Genomic DNA, 16,993 nt, shown 5'->3' with positions numbered 1-16,993 from the left:
CTGAAGATGACATCTTTAAGTACATGCTGAAAGTGAATCTCCCTGTTGTAAGGTCCTAAAACTCTGGCTGAACTTTGACCTGTTTGTGGAAGGGCAATACAAAGAAGAGTACCTCGGGGATCAACATGTTACAGTATATCGCTCTGGCCTGGTGTTGGTTGTTTATGGCGTTCTGTGTGTGTGTGTTTCTGTTGCTTTGTAGACCTTGAAGTCAAGGAGCGTGTGATGGAGGACATGCGTTTAGCTCTGACGGAGCAGGAGGAGACGCAGGACCAGATGGAGCAGGTCTTGGAGGAGAAACTTAACCTCATCCAGGAACTCTCTAGCGGTAAGGATTTGAAAAAAATCAAAGAAAGAACATGAACAGAAAACAGACATAGTGAAAATAATGTGTATTTTATTGTTTTGAAAGGGGTTTGGCCCACGGGCCGCTTAGTCTAATCTTATGCTTGAAAGCTGCAGAGAAACCAGAATGTTCTTAAACGACATTAAATGAAACTGACTGGACACTGAGACTGGAGTAAATTAGTATTTCCTCACAGTAATAACACATTTAAATTGGATACCAAAGTCAGTCAGTGTTAAGTCACTATGAGGTCAGAAACAGAGGATGCAGAGTGTGAAGCATAGCACACATGAGAGCAGAAGCAATTAAAAAAAGAAAAGCTTTATGTGCTCACAGGCTCATAAAACCAGATACTGCCATAAGTATCGGTGGACTCTCTCCTCCACCACACAGGTTTATTATTTCTAATTTGGAGGCTGGACTACTTAAAGGATTTCATATGGATGGAAGTCATAGAAGTCTGTCACTAGACAAAGATAATAACTCCTACTTGTTTATTCTAAACGGGTGTAAAATAACTGGGGATTGATGTGTAGACAATGTTATGTTTGGAAGTTATATAAATGAATAATAAAAGTACTTAGTTTCTTTGAATGCTATGCAAATATTAATGTTGTGTCGTGTCTTGCTCTCTGGTTTGAACCATTACAGAGGTGGAGAAGTTGAAGGGGATGCTGTTGCAGCAGGACCGACGTGGAAACGACACTCGCCTTCACGTGGACAGCCAATCAGATGACCTCAAACTGGCCAAACAAGAAACTGCCCAGGCTCAGGAAAGCTTGAAGGTAATGAAGGGAAGTTATCTTCAAACGTGGATTTATATGGTGAGACCAGAAATGTGTGCTCTCTGAGTTAACATTAAAAAGGTTCGCATTGCAATAGATAATTAGTTAATGCTTATTAACAATTTGATGGATGACGAATATTTAAGAGATTCTCAGACAAGTTGGCAAAACAGTATTTATATATCCCTCTAACAGATCTTCCAACAAAAACAACACTTTGTTATAACAAGGAATTACAGTAAACAGACAACTCACCCTGATCACATGTATGTGCTGAGGTCCTTTATAAGAACTAGGACGGTCAGAACAGGGTAGCTCATGTTGACGTAGACAGTTGTAGTGGGCACCAACCTTTTTGTTGGTAAATGCATTTTTATCAGGGATTTCACCTTAAACGTGTTCCAGATACTTAAACTGACATCCTCTTAATAAATAAAAAGAATAACCACTTTGTGTACAGCTGCGTGCAGAGAAACACCAGGCCGAGCGGAAAAAGTGGCTGGAGGAGAAGCTGTCCCTGATTGGCCAAGCTAAAGAGGCGGAGGACAACAGGAACCGGGAAATGAGGAAGTTTGCCGAAGACAGAGAGCGCTACACCCGACAGCAGAGCCAGTTGGTAGGAAATGAAACACTAGCTGTAACATGTCAACATGTTAGAATTAATCTCAAAGCACAGTTGGTGGTGTTCTAATATAAATAAATAAGATATTTTTCTTGATCTCTTCACTCACACACATACTGTACATAACCAGTATTGTCTCCCCCCCCCACACACACACACACACACACATATTTTACATATACATTTCCCTCTTTGTCAGGAGTCCTTATCGTCCCAGCTGGCGGAGAAGGAGCAGATCATGGAGAAGTGGAGGAAGGAGAGAGACACTCTGGTAGCAGCTTTGGAGGTCCAGCTACAGAAGCTTCTATCCAGCCAAGCAGAGAAGGACAGACTCATCCAACAGCTCCAACAAAATGCCACACAGCCACCACAAGAGGTCAGTGTAACATAAAGATAATAACACATGCTACAGGGACCACACACTGACGATGTAAACCGTCTAATAATGCTAAATCTGCTTCAGTTAGAGGGGACATAGAGACGAGGGATATTAGTGTATCACATCTCTTAGTCAGATAGCGTCCCTCTCCCTCTTGTGTATAAAGTCCTGAGGATTTTAATGGTTAAATCAACCTTCAGTAAAAACTAAAGATAGTAGCTATTCTCCTGTATATGAGACATCCCAGTAGTCTGTTTCACCTCTGTACACACTCCAATCAATAATGTCAGAGCAATTTGTTCCCATCATCTGTCAAGACAAAACACCTGCTGTGAGAGCATTGATTGGTTTTTAGAGAGGTGAAACTTCACTGAAAGTTTGAGCCACATCAACCGTGTTCTGCCCCGTTTCATCCCGTGGTGGTTTACCCTTTAGATAGGGTTTACTCAGAGAGCACACCCGACTGCTGTGCAGGGAAAGAGATTGGAAAACATCTCTCAGCCAGCAACTTTACCGAAAGGAAGGAAAGGGCCGCTTTGGAACCCAGTTCGTAACATAATTCCACTAATGAAGATAAATAATAACCCTCTCTGCTAATTGGTTCCGGTAATGTTGCACAACAGAGGAGTTTACTTGGCGGAAGAGATTCTTCCAGTTTTGTCACACTTTTGAGTAGCCTGTTAAGCTTTCTTAGCACTGGTCGTTCCTTCTTTCCTTTCCTCTCTGGTGAATTGCAGGTGGTTTTGTAGCATTGTGAACTTGGAGCCGTATCTCTGTTCCACACACACATGACATTTCAGTGTATGGCACTCTGCTCCCTCACATTCTGTCCTCACTGAGCTTTTATTCGATTTTTCACTGTGACCAGACAGCTTCCCCAGGATAACCACAGAACAGGCAGTGTGAAGAGCAGGCTGTAACCATTCACCAAATTAAATTGATGCTCGCCTCCATCTCCCGTATAGCTAGATTCATTTAAAAAATTTGGTTGAGAAATTGCAGCTAATTTCATGCAAGGCGCCTTTGTATCCCAAAAACCACAAATGATTTGAAGTGAATCGATACATGAAACATCCAAACTGCAGTGCTAATCATACACGGATTATTGAAAGGATTAATTCATTTTTTTTGTTATTAATAAATAGAATCCTAGAAGTTAAAATGTTGTCATGGCCTTAAAAATGTAATCTAAATTTGAAGGAGATTTTAGACATAACTGCGTTACGTTGTGTTGACTTGTTGGCTGCTTAAAATGTGAATTATAAAGAGAAATGTTTCTTCTTTCTGCTCCTCATGTATGTAAATGTGGGACTTGTACATACCTTTTTAATATCACGCAGTCCACTGCAGAAACACCAGTAACTATAAAGACAAAGTGTTGACTTCAGTATTTTTTGAGTCCCTAATCGTGTATCGTCTTTATCATAAGATGACACTGGATGCCCCGTCTTGTTTGTGTTGGTGAATGAATCTTAACTACATCCGTAATCCTCTTTGTTGCTTGTGGAACATAATGCTGCGACTATCTGCTTCCATCTGGTCCTATCCTGTGCAGCATGTTGTGCTCGGCCCAAAGGTAGCTCGGCCCATTTCAGTTCCGGGGTCAGAGTTCTCCGCCTGGTTGTTTTTGGCCTCCCTTGTGTCCTCTGTCCAGCTGGAGTCCATCTTAAGGCTACTTCAGGATTGTGCCACTGGTCCGAGGCCAAATGTTTACGCAACTATAAGTGTTGGGACATAAATACACTGAAACCTTTTTGTCAAAAAATAGGTTTATAATCAGTAAAGTTAATTACTGAAAAAAATTACTTTTTGGACTTAATATTGAAATTTTAGTAAATTAATAAATTGGTGGGTTAATGCAAAGTTCTAGTACTTATGGCATCATAAATGACCATTGAGTTTATTTAAATGATAAGCTCCATAAAATGGAATTGACTGCATGACTTGTATTGGCTTGCGTTGGATCAGTACCGCTGTATTATCCCAGCATCACATAACATTACTGCTCAGACACCTTTGGAAACCGTTTCATGCCGAATGAAGCAGAGTTGTCATTTTGTTCTTGCATTTAAAGACGTTTCTTGTTTTATTGTCGTTCATGCTAGCTATACGTCGCTCTGTGCCAACACTATATTTTGCTCCAGGATCTTTCTGTCAACACTCATGCATTTCATGTTTTTAGGGAGCGATGAGAGTTGGGAGCCGGAGTCGTGGTGCATTAGAAGCCGTTCCGTCATTTGTTTCACGTACTGCTCAGTCTTGCCAGAGTGTTCCACTGACTGCGTGGTCTTGTGGATATTGGTCATGCCTATTAAGGTTTCCATGGTTCCGTGCTCGCTCAAAATGTTCAGGAGCCTTATTTTTGGTTTTCCCTGAATATGAACTGAATCTCCGATCGTAAATGGCAACCTCATCTTTGTGTAGGAAAGCAATATATTATTTTGGTTGTATACAATATGATTAGAAAGTGTGAAGTAGCAACTTGTCACGGTCATAATAAATAATGATATTTTTGCATACATATTTTAAATCTGCCATTTTTTAATACTGTTGAAATATTTAGATGAAAATGACTTTTAGTTTAGTGGACTCTAACTGATATGTAATAAGTTATGTAGTGTATAGTCCAAAAGAATCCTTTTAAATGACTCATTATTGTTTGCTTGTAAAGTTTCCATTATAGGTGCTTTAATCTATCGCATTAATTGTTGAAAGCTCTGGATAACATGTTGGTTGAAAAGCAGAACATTAGAGGACTGAACAGAAAACGTCCTCAGTGTCCGTGATCTTCCCGTTACAGGGTGGTGGTGGTGAAGCCGTCTGTGTGGCAGAGCTGCAGGCTGCTCTGTCTGAAAGGGAGGCAGACATCTCACGACTGAAAGAACAGCTCAAGGCCTTAAATGCCGAACAGGAGGATGCAGCCACACAGGTCAGTCTTACAGGAATACAAACATCATTTAAGCACCGAGGCTTGCTTGAAAGGTGGTCCTCTTGAATTTATGCCTCTTGCTGTGTTTTCAGGGTGGATCAAAATGTTGCAAGTTTAAAGGAGTCCGAAGAGAGATATCCAATTCTAGCTTATCAGAATGATCTTGCATTTTATCTTTTACATGAAGCACAACTAAGATTATATAGGAATCTTTCAAAACTGAGCCAGCTTCTCAAACCACTCCGGCATCATGGTTAATCATGGTACAGCAAGGATTTGTCATCTCTCACTGTGTGTTGAAATTGCTAGTATTAAACTTGTTTGACAGACTGTCTGGTGGATTTAAAAGGATCTGTACGCGAAACACCTTCAGCTCCAGAAACAGAGGAGGCACTTTAAGATACATCGGATTGTGTTCTATGTTTTTCTATAGCTTTGTCCCCTGGCATATAGATGTAGGTAGAAGAGCATTCATTAATGCATTGAATGCTTTGGATGTTATTCTTGTAATCATGATTCATGTGATTTTTAATTTCTTATTCTGCCTGTGACAGATTAAAAGCAATGTGAGCCCTGCGACGTTGGTTGGGAAACCCCAGTGTGAAACCATTAACAGGAAATCAGGAGGAAGGAGGGATACCAGAGCGTCAGTCAGCAGTCAGGTACGCCCATGAGATGAGAAGAATATGGAAGTCACGGATCGGATCAGCACAAAAGACCAAAAGGAGCAAATATAACGTTTATGCTGCCATCGTCACAGCTCCTCCTGTCAATTTAAACACAGATCGATTGTTTGCAATGTAATATTTTCAAAGATTGGCAACTAGAAAAGCATAAATGCCGATCGCATATTTTACTGAATATTCAGGAAACAATCGTCTTTATTGTAATTTATTTCTTCAACATTGCCAAACACTTGGCGAAAGAAACCAAACATCCTATTTAAAGTCATGCTTCAGATAGTTGACATAAGGTTGTTTGAGGTAGTTACTGCTCACACTTTGGTCTGCACATTATCTCAGTCTACAGATGACTTGTTTGGAGATACTCCAGTGAGCCAGCAGCTGGCCAGACATTAACTCGGAACAAAAAAGAATACGTGGCCAGTTGAATCATTTACAGCAGAATATGATTTCCAATTCCCTTATTCTTTTGCGGCTCAGAGGCATCTGTATGTTTTGTATGTTTTCTGTAGGCATCAGTTTTGACACACAGGTACGTGAGCATTGTAGAGGTTGCCAGTGATGAGTGGGCAGTCAACATTCGGCAGCCCGAACCTTTTCGGATGCCGTCTTGCGAGTGGATACCTTGGCTTTTGTGGTGGCTCACCTCGACACCTTGTCGTAGCACACAGACAATCCTGTATTCTCAGACCTAGACACATCTTTTCTCTTGCGTGACCAGGAAATGACCTTTAATCTAAAATCACGTGTGGTCCCACAGAGCTCAGCTGGCTGTCCGTCAGTGCTAGACTCCTCTGAGATTTCCACAGAGAACGGCAGGATGAGCCGCTTCCCCCGGCCGGAGCTGGAGATCTCCTTCAGCCCTCTGCAGCCAAACCGCATGGCTTTACGACGCCAGGGAGAGGAGAACGCCGTCACCGTCAAAATCACGCGCTCGGCACGCAAGAGGAAGAGCGGCGAGATGGAGAAGGTAAGAGCCAATCAAACACAAGCAGCTTGTCCACATGTTCACTAGGTGTTTACACTTTATTTCATATCCAAAGTTAGAGGTCATTGAAATTTACTAATTAGCAATTTCAAATCGATTGAACATTCTCATGTCTTTTGCCCTTCGTGGATACATTTCCCACTCTCTGTGTCCAACTACAAAAGATGGTGCACGTGAAATCATCCTACTGTAAGATCCTGCATTTGAACACAATGTTACCCTCTAGGTTTCCTAAAAATACATCCTCCCTAGATAACTAGAAAACAACTGCGCAACATGAGACTCAGAGATGGGCTTTTTCAGTTATTTTCGGAGATGGTAGTTCATTTTTCACACATTCTGTGGAGAAAATGTCCCTGTGAAACCTTTCCCTCTGCTACTATCAATCCAGCACCGGCAGTGCAGGATTGTCTCAACAGTTACTTTTGAGAATGCAACAGCCGTTGTAATGGGTGTTGTTGCTGTTACACCAGGACATGGCAAACTCAAAATGTTTCCCATCAAAACATACACAAATTAAATATTAAAGTATATAATGGCGTTGTCATTGTGTGCGAAGTCTTTGTTTTGCAAAGTCTTTGTTTTGAATCTGGCGAAAGAATATCTATAGTATACATATCGTCTTAATGTGGACGTTGATCATTCAACACTCAACCAATGCAGTTTGTATACTGGTAGGCAATGTGTGACTAGTGCAAGATCAACAAGCCAGTCCCACCTGTGCCATTTGGAAATGCAGTAACATCCTGTGAACTGGTCGATACTATGGATGTTCTGTAAGACCAATTGTAAGTCACACATTGTATTAAACTGATCCCAGACCAGAGCAAAGTGCTTCTGTGGACAGGAGCAGACTGTAGAAATGTGAAACAGGGTAACGGTAGTTTTCAGGGCACCGCCTCACTACAATTTGATTTAATGCGGCGGAGTATCTGCACTTGTGTTTGTTCCTACTAATGCAAGGGAGGTAGGCTTTGTCGTATTTGGCCTCCAAAGGCATGTGACACATGATGTATTTACATATACAAGACACTACATATTAATATAAATAAGGTCCATTTTTTTTCAAATATAAAGGAAACCATTGCGTGTCATTTTCATGATACATTTTTCAGAACTTTAATGTCCACCACACAACTTGTAAATGCATATACAGTATAATTATAAGTTAGTAGAGAAAATAATTAAAGACAGATTGAGCAGCTATTCAATTTGTGAATATTTGTACAACAGAATATTTTCAGATGGTAATATAGTTCTAGTTTTGTTGAATTATTTCATGAGAAATTAACACTGAGTGATAATACATTTATAGTATCTGCCAGCCTCAATAAGTGTGGAAAGAAAACCAATTTCATTGTAAAATTAAAGTTCTCAAGCGTCTAAATAAGAAAATATGTTTATATGACTCAAGGCCATATTTTTGCTTCATATGCATGCGTCTTTAGTTTTGAAAGAATATTGTTGTTCAAACCTGGGGAAGAAAAATATTTTAGTGCTAACATTGCACCACAAGATATAAAGCATACAGTGTAGTTAGTTAAAACACTCCCATGCATGTACCATGAGGGGAAAATCATAAATCCCAATAACCAGGAGAAACACTTTAGAGATAGCACAAGCATACACACACTTACACCCACTCCCCCTACAGGACATTAAACAAGCATCCCAGTAGGAGAAAAACACAGTTGGGTACAGTACACCTGTCGCATCACTGTTCCTCTGTCACTGCAAAGGTTAATGCTGGTTGCAGCTTTTACAACTCCTGTTTCACAAATCACTCACTATTTTACTTTTTCTCTCTTTGGCCAGCATCTTGAACACCTACATGTCTGCATTCGGAAAAATACAGACGTAAAGTACAAGATTTTGCAAAGGCAAATTTTTAACTATAATTTCTACTCATCGTGTCTTTTTGTTAATTAGATTTATTTAGAAAGTTCAATTTCCAAATATGAAAAACAAGCCATCTCTGAGCAAAAGGCAGATCAGTTCTATAAACCAGTCGATGTTTTCCTGCTGCCTCTTTAACTTTGTCCTCTAGATAGCCGATATTGTACTGCACTCAATATTTCATATACAACCACATAGTAAGAGCCTGTAATATTAGATACCATTATTATTGTAAGGTCAGTGTTGGCTGCTTGTTGCTCATCTCGTAAACACTAAATCTGCCTTATTTCCACATAATCCAAAGTGGCGTTGTGCTTGAGACGTGCTGATTGTTCTTAAGCTTGAAAATGCCTCATGTTGATTATTCATACTGGCTCAGTGTTGTAAGTTTACTACTGACAACGTTAATTTGATAAAAACTGCAATACAAGTCATCAAGCCAATTTCATGCATGGCAAACCAGCATGATGAAATGATAATATTAAAAGGACAAATAAAGGAGACTGATCTTTGCTGAGAGTAGCAGCGTTTAAGTGATCGCTCGATAAATGTTGCAATCTTCAGGCCATATTCAGTTCATATGTAAACGTTTACATGCAAACTTCTGTTATACAGCATCTTAAGGATATTTTCTCTCAGTAGCTATTGCTTCCTTGTATGAGCCAACTAAATATACGATGATGATCATTTTTGTCAGGGATGAATAGTTGTTTACTGACTTCCAGCCAGTTCATATGTTAATAGTTTTTGCTGTTATCCTTTCATATATTTTCGGTCAAATTTATGATTTTGAGCAAGCTGCAGTTGAAGTCCAACAAAGAAAAGTAGTTATTTAATTATTTGTTTTACAGTGGAAAACTTTTCTTTTTCATATTTCATTTCCAGCAGTTTGATCCCTCTTTTTGAATCCTGAGTTGATAGTTGTTTGATATCTTATTGACTGAGAGCATATAATCCCCTGGTGATGAATCAATATCCCGAGTATACAAGCATTATACAATATGTATCATGAACACAAGTTTTAAACTTGTTGCATGAAAATATCAAACCCCACGTTTAAGAGGGTCGTGGTTGTGTTGCCGTCCCATTCATGTGCGTTTAACACCGTTGCTCACAGTGTTGTTGGCAGTATCTTCACAGCAATGTTCACACCTTCAGTGACAACAACACACTTTAATGAATAACACTTTGTCACCCAGGGTAAGGCTATGAATGCTGTTCAATCAGAAGACATGTAGGCTGCCATGTTAAAAACAATTGAACTGACACAGCGGAGTCCATTTAACATCTACTTATGAATGTAAAGGACATTCTGTAGAGCGGTTTGTAAAACCTGATGGCTTCAGCACTTAAAGGGTAACAGTTTAATGTGCACATTAAACTGATTCGTGAACGCTGGTTATTTTGACTGCAGCAGTCGGCATATGATGCTGAAAGGAACCAACATATTAATTACTGACGTTATGTAAATCTTCTCGAGAATCCGTTTTCCCAGATGCATCTTGAATTTGCAGTCGTGGAAAGTGAACCTTGCTGAATAAAAGATGAAAATCATTTTGAGACGGCAGCAAGAGGAAAGCTATTTAGAAGCTGAGTCAACTGTGTGATGCAGCAAGCTAAACCATGTTGCTCACTTAAGTGTTTTTCATCAACAGTTTGAACGGTTCGGGTAAAAAATAGAAGTTTTCATTTTGCTTCGGAAGGGTACCATTTGAAATTGTGCAATACTAGAACCGAGACGATACCAGTTTCATTACTTTTATTTGACACCTAACTTTAAGGAATATCAACATGTTTTGTACAACTTTTTTTAACCTTAAATATTGACTAAACACAAGCAGCTCATCAAGATGGTTGTCTAACTAAAATAGTGTAAACTCAGCACACCGGTGATTTATCCCAGTGAATATCTGATTAAAGAATAAATAAATGACATGACTAGACATTCAATGCCCTGACCATTTTGGAAAATTGGGGGCTACTGAAACATTTTGGTGTGTGATTAGAACAATTCTCCGATTGAGAATAACGAATGCGTGTTTAAATCGGCAGGAGGAAAGCTAGTAACCATGTTATAACATACGTAGGTTATCTTTAGTTACATTAAGGTGCGTTCATGCTTTATTCAGCAAACAAAGGTAAATTATAGCGTTATCATGATGTGGTGTTATAAAAATGTAGTTTTGGTGAGGAATTTGCATAAATAGTTGTTTTAAGCAGAGAGGTAATATCCGACTATTTCTGCTGCTGACTAGCGAGGATGGCAGCGTTTAACCGCGGCAGTGCCAAACCTGTACATGCTTTTATTGTATTCCAGAATTTTGAGCAAAGAGACCGGCTAAAGCTCATTAGCTGAAACTTATTAGTATTAGTATCCCTGTAAGAAGGCTCTTTGACTCAGGCTCCCTGTACTTTGCTGGTATGATGACATCTTGTCTTTTGATACCAGCAGTGGGAGTGAAAGTAATTGCACTAATGACTGAGGTTCTCTTGACTGACCTGGGTTCAAGAGGGAGAACTGGAACAGAAACAGAGGGGAGGGATGTGAAATGAGAAGCCCACAAAAAGATGTCGATGTTCTTGTTGGGGAGGGGTTCTACAGCACAGCCAAAGGGATGTGAAGTCAGATCTTACTCTGGGGATCTGGGGCACTTCAGTCACCATTAATGAACATGAACACATCTCTTTTTAAAAGGGCAGTAGGGACTGAGATGAGAAGATGGGAGACTCGGACAAATGCCCTGTGGGTATAAAGATATTTTGGTTGTCCATAACTGCAAGACAATGACATAGAAATCCTTAGACTTAAAGTGAGGACTGCCAAAATAATTTGAGCTGCCTAGAAATGTCATTCTTTTTCTTTTTGTACACTTTGTACTCTAACCTATACCTCTACTCATGCTGCTGCAATGACCCAGTTTCCAATTGGAAAGCAACTTCCTCCTCTGAACACATAAGAAAAAACGACATGGGGGGGTTTGAAGTGTCAAGAGCCCAAGGGTCATAGGGGTGTCAACACATCGATGACCCTGTCAGCCTTCATACAATAGCAGGCCAATAACGGAGGCGGAAGAAACATGTATTTCCAGCAACAGAAAAATGGAGACGATACGGTGTAGAGAAAGTGAGCCTTAGACCAAGGGAGAAATGGCCCAAAATGCATTGAGGTGCAGACGGAGGTGGAGGCAGCACAGAAAGAATACATTTGGAGAGATTAGTTAAGGGTTAGAGGGAGGAAATGCCAGCAAGGGAGGTGAAGTGAAATGAAATGAGACTGGGAAGACGAGGACAGATGGACAAAGACACCTGAGGGAGTACAAGAGTGAAGAAGAGGGTAGGAGGAAAAGAGAAGAAAACAGGGTGGAGAGAGGAGAGGCTGGAGATGAAAGTGGCAGGCAAGCAGAGATGGTGGTGGTGGGGTTTTTTTGGGGGGGGGGGGGGGGTAGATGAAACAATAAAAAGCAATGTGGGAGAGAAAAATGGGAGCAGAAGAAGCTGACACAGCGGGGACGGTAGCTGCTGAGAGTTTAGATCTGAGCCGAGTGTAACTGCACAGCCTATATGTACACATCCCTGAGCACAAACATCTCCTTCATGTTCTCGCTTTATCACACAGTCACATTGTGAAATGATGTGTATATATGTGTTCACTCTTTAAAGACTTTGCCTATAGTTATTGCAATATGGAAAACCTTAGAACACTAGACGTCTGCAGATATGTCGTATGCTTGTTATTACATGTGTATGCTCAAAGCCACACAGTATAAAGTCACACAGTCTAGGAGAAAGAATTGCAACAGCCAGGTAAGATAAAAGCCGGAAGATAACGGATCTATGAATGAAATAGTTTTGTTTTTATCTTTAAATAAGAGCATGACTTCAGGTTTTTTATGTTACTAAATGACATTTAGCTGTATCTTGTATTGGAAAAGAACATTCACAACATTTGCATGTAGCATGAGGATATATTAAAGCCCCGTTAAGTGATATTTTTGATAATAGGATCAAATCAAGGGCCTTAGTGTAACGTGAAAGGGTCATTCATGCTGCAGAAACCTAGATGAATAAGGTGTGTAAAAACAAGAGGTGTATGCTAGTCACCTAGCACCAAAGAGCAGGTAGACGAACATGTTTGATTCGCTGGTAAAGCTCGAGGAACATCTAGCAGCTACAGTAAATAGTCAGACATTGTTTCTCTGGAGTTGGAGGAGACCAAACCAGAGCTAAAAGGGAAGTGAATGTTGGCTTTAGGTTGTTCATATTTTACACAGACATGACTCTAAACTAAAAGAATGATAATGTGACTTTCTGACTGCTGAATGTGGAAATAGTCAATTGTTAGCAGGTTACTGAATGTAAAAAGTACCAAAAGGATATGGACTGAAACTACAATAACTACATATTTTCATTGGCTTCTTTGGATACTGAGAATTTGTACAGCGGGTATCATATGTTTATTATATTAAGCTACTCAAAGCTCATGTTATTCCAAGGTAAGACGTGCAGTATGTGGGCCAGAAGACATTTTAGATCTGAAAAACATATTCCAGTCTATCTCTCCCTCTCTGTGGGCTTATCAGCCAGCAGGATCTTGGCCTATCCTTGATCCAGCCGAGAGTCAGCAGGAACACGGGCACAGAGCAGGTTCCCCGTTGATTAATGGGACACTTAATAGAGCCTCGCACAGGTCAGGGAGAGAGTGGGAGTCGGAGAACGCAGACAAACAGTGAAGTCCTCGCAGGCATTGCAGATCTGCAATTTCTCCTGTCAGTCAACTGTCAACAACAAGCCATCCATCTCGTTCAGTTTGGCTCTTCATTAATTGGATGGAGTGGGTGAGTTTGTGCTGCGGGAGTTTCTGATTGGCTGTAGTTGTGGATGCATCAACGCAAATGTAGGGGAAAGTCATGAGAATGTACTGCTTTGAATCATTTGTTTTCTTTTTAAATAGAATGTCCCATTAAATAAACTTTTTGTTGCTCTGGAGCTTAAATAGTTTTTGTTCGGTACCTTTTGACGAAGCTTTTTGGTTTTGTTTGCTATTGCGTAAGTCGTTCATAATAGATCATTCTTTGAATATGAGACCGTATGGGCTGGGCAGCTGGACATCAGACATCAATCTAGAACACAATCTTTCAGGGACGTCTTCTCATCTGAGATCCTACTGATGACGACTGTGCTTCTACAGTAATACAGGGAATTTGTCGGAGAGCTCTCTTTAACCTTAAGCAGGTTACTGTGAAGATAAATTGGGGAAACATTGTACAACTGAAGTACCTGGATTCCACCATGTCCCTTCACTCCGTCCACTTAATCAGTAGAGGAGGTTTAAGGGTCACGGTTAAGTATGTTCTCAGTAAAGTTGGGAATACAAAGGAACTGCCTCGCAATCTCCAGCAAAGCATGTGCCCATTCACTAGCGTTTGAAAATAAGCTAGTATCACTGCTGTTTGCGATAGTTATTCCACATATTTGTCATTTGTGAAGCATTATTTTAACGGTGCGGAGAACTTTGTTTCTGCTGTGAACAGTTAGGTGACTGCTTGCATTAGAATTGACATGTGTGAGGCAGAAATGGAAACAAGTACCGGCCACACAGACGATGCTTAAGACATTCAGTTTTGTTTTTAGGCTCACCCTTTACCTCTCGATAGTTTTCATTGTGTCCACACTAAAGGGGGACAAGAATATTATAATGACCTTAACTCTACGAAGCAGAATATGACCTAATAATCCTTTTCAGTACAGAATACTCTTTTCAACATGAATGGAGCACAACTGAAAACATCTTGCGGCCTCAAACGATACAAACCTTAATGGTCCTAGAAACCACACCAGCACTGAAATCTAAAACAACGCTTCCCAGACGTCCAGTTTTGGTTCCTCGTGACTCTTAAATAGCTGTATTTAGTGGCTCTGTCACAGAAGGCAAGCTTGTGGCCGCTGAATGTACCTTCTGTGAACAACACACAGTATATACGAGTGATCTGCATCTTCAAACACACAGAGCCTATTGGTTTTGAACATTAAACATGCATGCAGCAGGAAGTAGTGGGACACTTTACGGTCCAACAGAGCTTGATAAAGAGACTCCGCATCCCACGGTGGCATCAGTGGCACTTTATATCCGATCCCATCAGGACCTGGACTATATACACTGCTCTATAATTTAATGATTCCCTCCAAAATGACATGAAACATTAAACCATGTCGGTGCTTCCATCTCGTTAGTGTCGGAATAGGGCATGATGGAAATCGAACTGGAAAGATACACGAGTTGTTACTTGTGTACATATGTTTGTGTACCACTTCTCTTAACAAGTTTAGTGCTTTGCAAAGAGTGAACAAAAAAACTACTATTATGCTCCTTCCTGTCTATCACAGGATTATCTGCAATAGCTCTTATCTGAAGAACGCTTTTGGGCAATTAACATGCTGCATTTGTTGCGCCCTAAGATTCATGTAGTCTGTTGTTTTAAGTTATTCTAGTTTTTTAGAATCAATAAGTCTTAGTGGGTGGCGCTGCCAGCCTAGAGTCTGCATGTGTGACTGTTATAGTTCGACTGTCATCATTATAACCTAAGCAATACATGGGCATAGGGGCATACATACTGGGTTTGTGTTCGACTGCTGGTTAGCAGTACAAATAGCAACAACATTAACGCTTTTCACTATGTGAGCACAGTTTAACCAGATACTCACCTTGATAGCCAAAACATGTTTCAAAAATTCTTTGTTTGTTTTCTTGTTCTGTTTTCAGTAAATGGTTTTGCAAATTAGTATTTTAATGCACTGCTAGATTTTAACCACGTTTTCCTTTCTGAAGCTTCACATTTTCAGGAGGAGTAAACGACGAACGAAAACTGAGGTACTTTACAAAACAGCATCATGTTCTCATTCCTCCGTACTCATAATCAGTCAATCATTCCTCATCAGTCATCACATTCTTCATCATCTTTTTTATGTTAATTTTCACTTCCGGGTCAGAAAATTTGCTGCCTAATTGCAAACTCGTCATGGATATCTTGCATCATTTGGTAAATAAATGTATATAGCAACTTCCTTTATAGCGGCAGCAAAGAGTGCTTCTGACCAGAAGGCTGCTGGCCTGATCTCCATCCAACCGAGTACTGAGGGAACCTTTGCTCCAGAGACACAGAGTAGCTGTCCTTTAACACTGTTTTTCACCTCCATCCTTGTGCGTTGGATTCTTGCCGACAGTAGATGCAGGCGTGAATAACAGTGAGGATATGATTCAGAAAACGGCATGTGTTCATCCAATATCCCCTGCATCTGAAATGATTTGAAAACGGATGTCATAACTGACTGTCTCTCCTGAGTTTTAAAGTAGTGCGAGAGAGAGAGAGAGAGGCTACATTTACTTGTACATAATCTTATTACAGTCAATATCCAGAGTAAGGCATCGCACCAATGAGGATGTTTACATGGCTGGCTTGTCGGAGTGTTCTGTTAATTTACCCGTTTCCATGCTACCGAGCAAAGTGACTAATGCCTCAAGACGCTGCCAAAATTATTCTGCAATGTCACAGATGCCCTCCGGTATTCTCCTTCAAAAACACATTTCTCCCATGATGCTAATGTGCTGTAACCTTGTGCTGCACTATAGGCCCGCTGTCCAATCTTATTTTTCTCCTATAAGATATGGGGGGGGGGCGGGGGGTCATTTTCGGTAGAAGGTGGCAGAACTTTCTCAGCATTTGTTCAGCAGCTAAATTGCTGTGTGTTGAAAAATGTGTTAAAAACTGATAGTTCATAGTTGTTTACAGGTTCAAATTCCATTCATGCAACTCTGTTAGAAGTATTCTACACATCTTACTCTGATCATGCTCATTGTAGCTATGAAGTTAATCACATTAACTTTTAATCATATTATAGGGTTTACATGTGCTGCACCGTGCTTGTATTTCTGCCTTGATCACATGGTCATTTCATTGTTGGTCTGCATGATAATGTAGCCACAAAGAGCAGCACTCTGTGGGGAAAATGAGCAGAACTCGGGTCTGCTTTGTACCGTTGTAGCTGCTGACTCTTGGTGTTTTGGGCGGAGTGCAAATCTAGCTGTAGCCTGTTGTTCGTCCCTCCTACTGGGAGGTCAGAGTTGAGGTTGAGCCACAGGGCAGCGCTCCTGGAAATCTTTGGGATTCAGTTCCTTGTTCAAGGACCCTTGAGCAGATAACTCGGGGTCAAATCATACAATTATTATTACAGGGTGGCTTGTATGACCACAGGTCATGGTACGAGTGCGTTTCCCCGGGGGAGCCATGTGAATGTGCCAGATTTAGCCATGCAGGTTAATTTTCATCTATATTCTTTGGTGAGTGTTTAGTGCGTACGTTTTCCAAAG

At 40.5% G+C, this 16,993-nt stretch overlaps 1 protein-coding gene across 1 annotated transcript in view; it reads left to right on the top strand.

Annotated features, from left to right (window-relative positions):
- The window catches only part of kif20ba (kinesin family member 20Ba), a 38,758-nt gene that overhangs the window by 13,797 nt on the left and 7,968 nt on the right, over window positions 1-16,993 (top strand). The window contains exons 24-31 of the mRNA XM_076075851.1: window positions 203-328; window positions 998-1,131; window positions 1,592-1,747; window positions 1,953-2,129; window positions 4,933-5,061; window positions 5,616-5,723; window positions 6,505-6,714; window positions 15,455-15,496. Coding sequence (XP_075931966.1) covers window positions 203-328; window positions 998-1,131; window positions 1,592-1,747; window positions 1,953-2,129; window positions 4,933-5,061; window positions 5,616-5,723; window positions 6,505-6,714; window positions 15,455-15,496 — 1,082 coding nt within the window. The remainder of the gene's footprint in view (window positions 1-202; window positions 329-997; window positions 1,132-1,591; window positions 1,748-1,952; window positions 2,130-4,932; window positions 5,062-5,615; window positions 5,724-6,504; window positions 6,715-15,454; window positions 15,497-16,993) is intronic.

This window comes from Anarhichas minor, unplaced genomic scaffold (assembly GCF_050575085.1).
Source record: "Anarhichas minor isolate MPS153535 unplaced genomic scaffold, ASM5057508v1 ptg000054l, whole genome shotgun sequence".
NCBI classification, from domain to species: Eukaryota; Metazoa; Chordata; class Actinopteri; order Perciformes; family Anarhichadidae; genus Anarhichas; species Anarhichas minor.
This window is presented reverse-complemented; position numbering and strand designations above follow the sequence as displayed.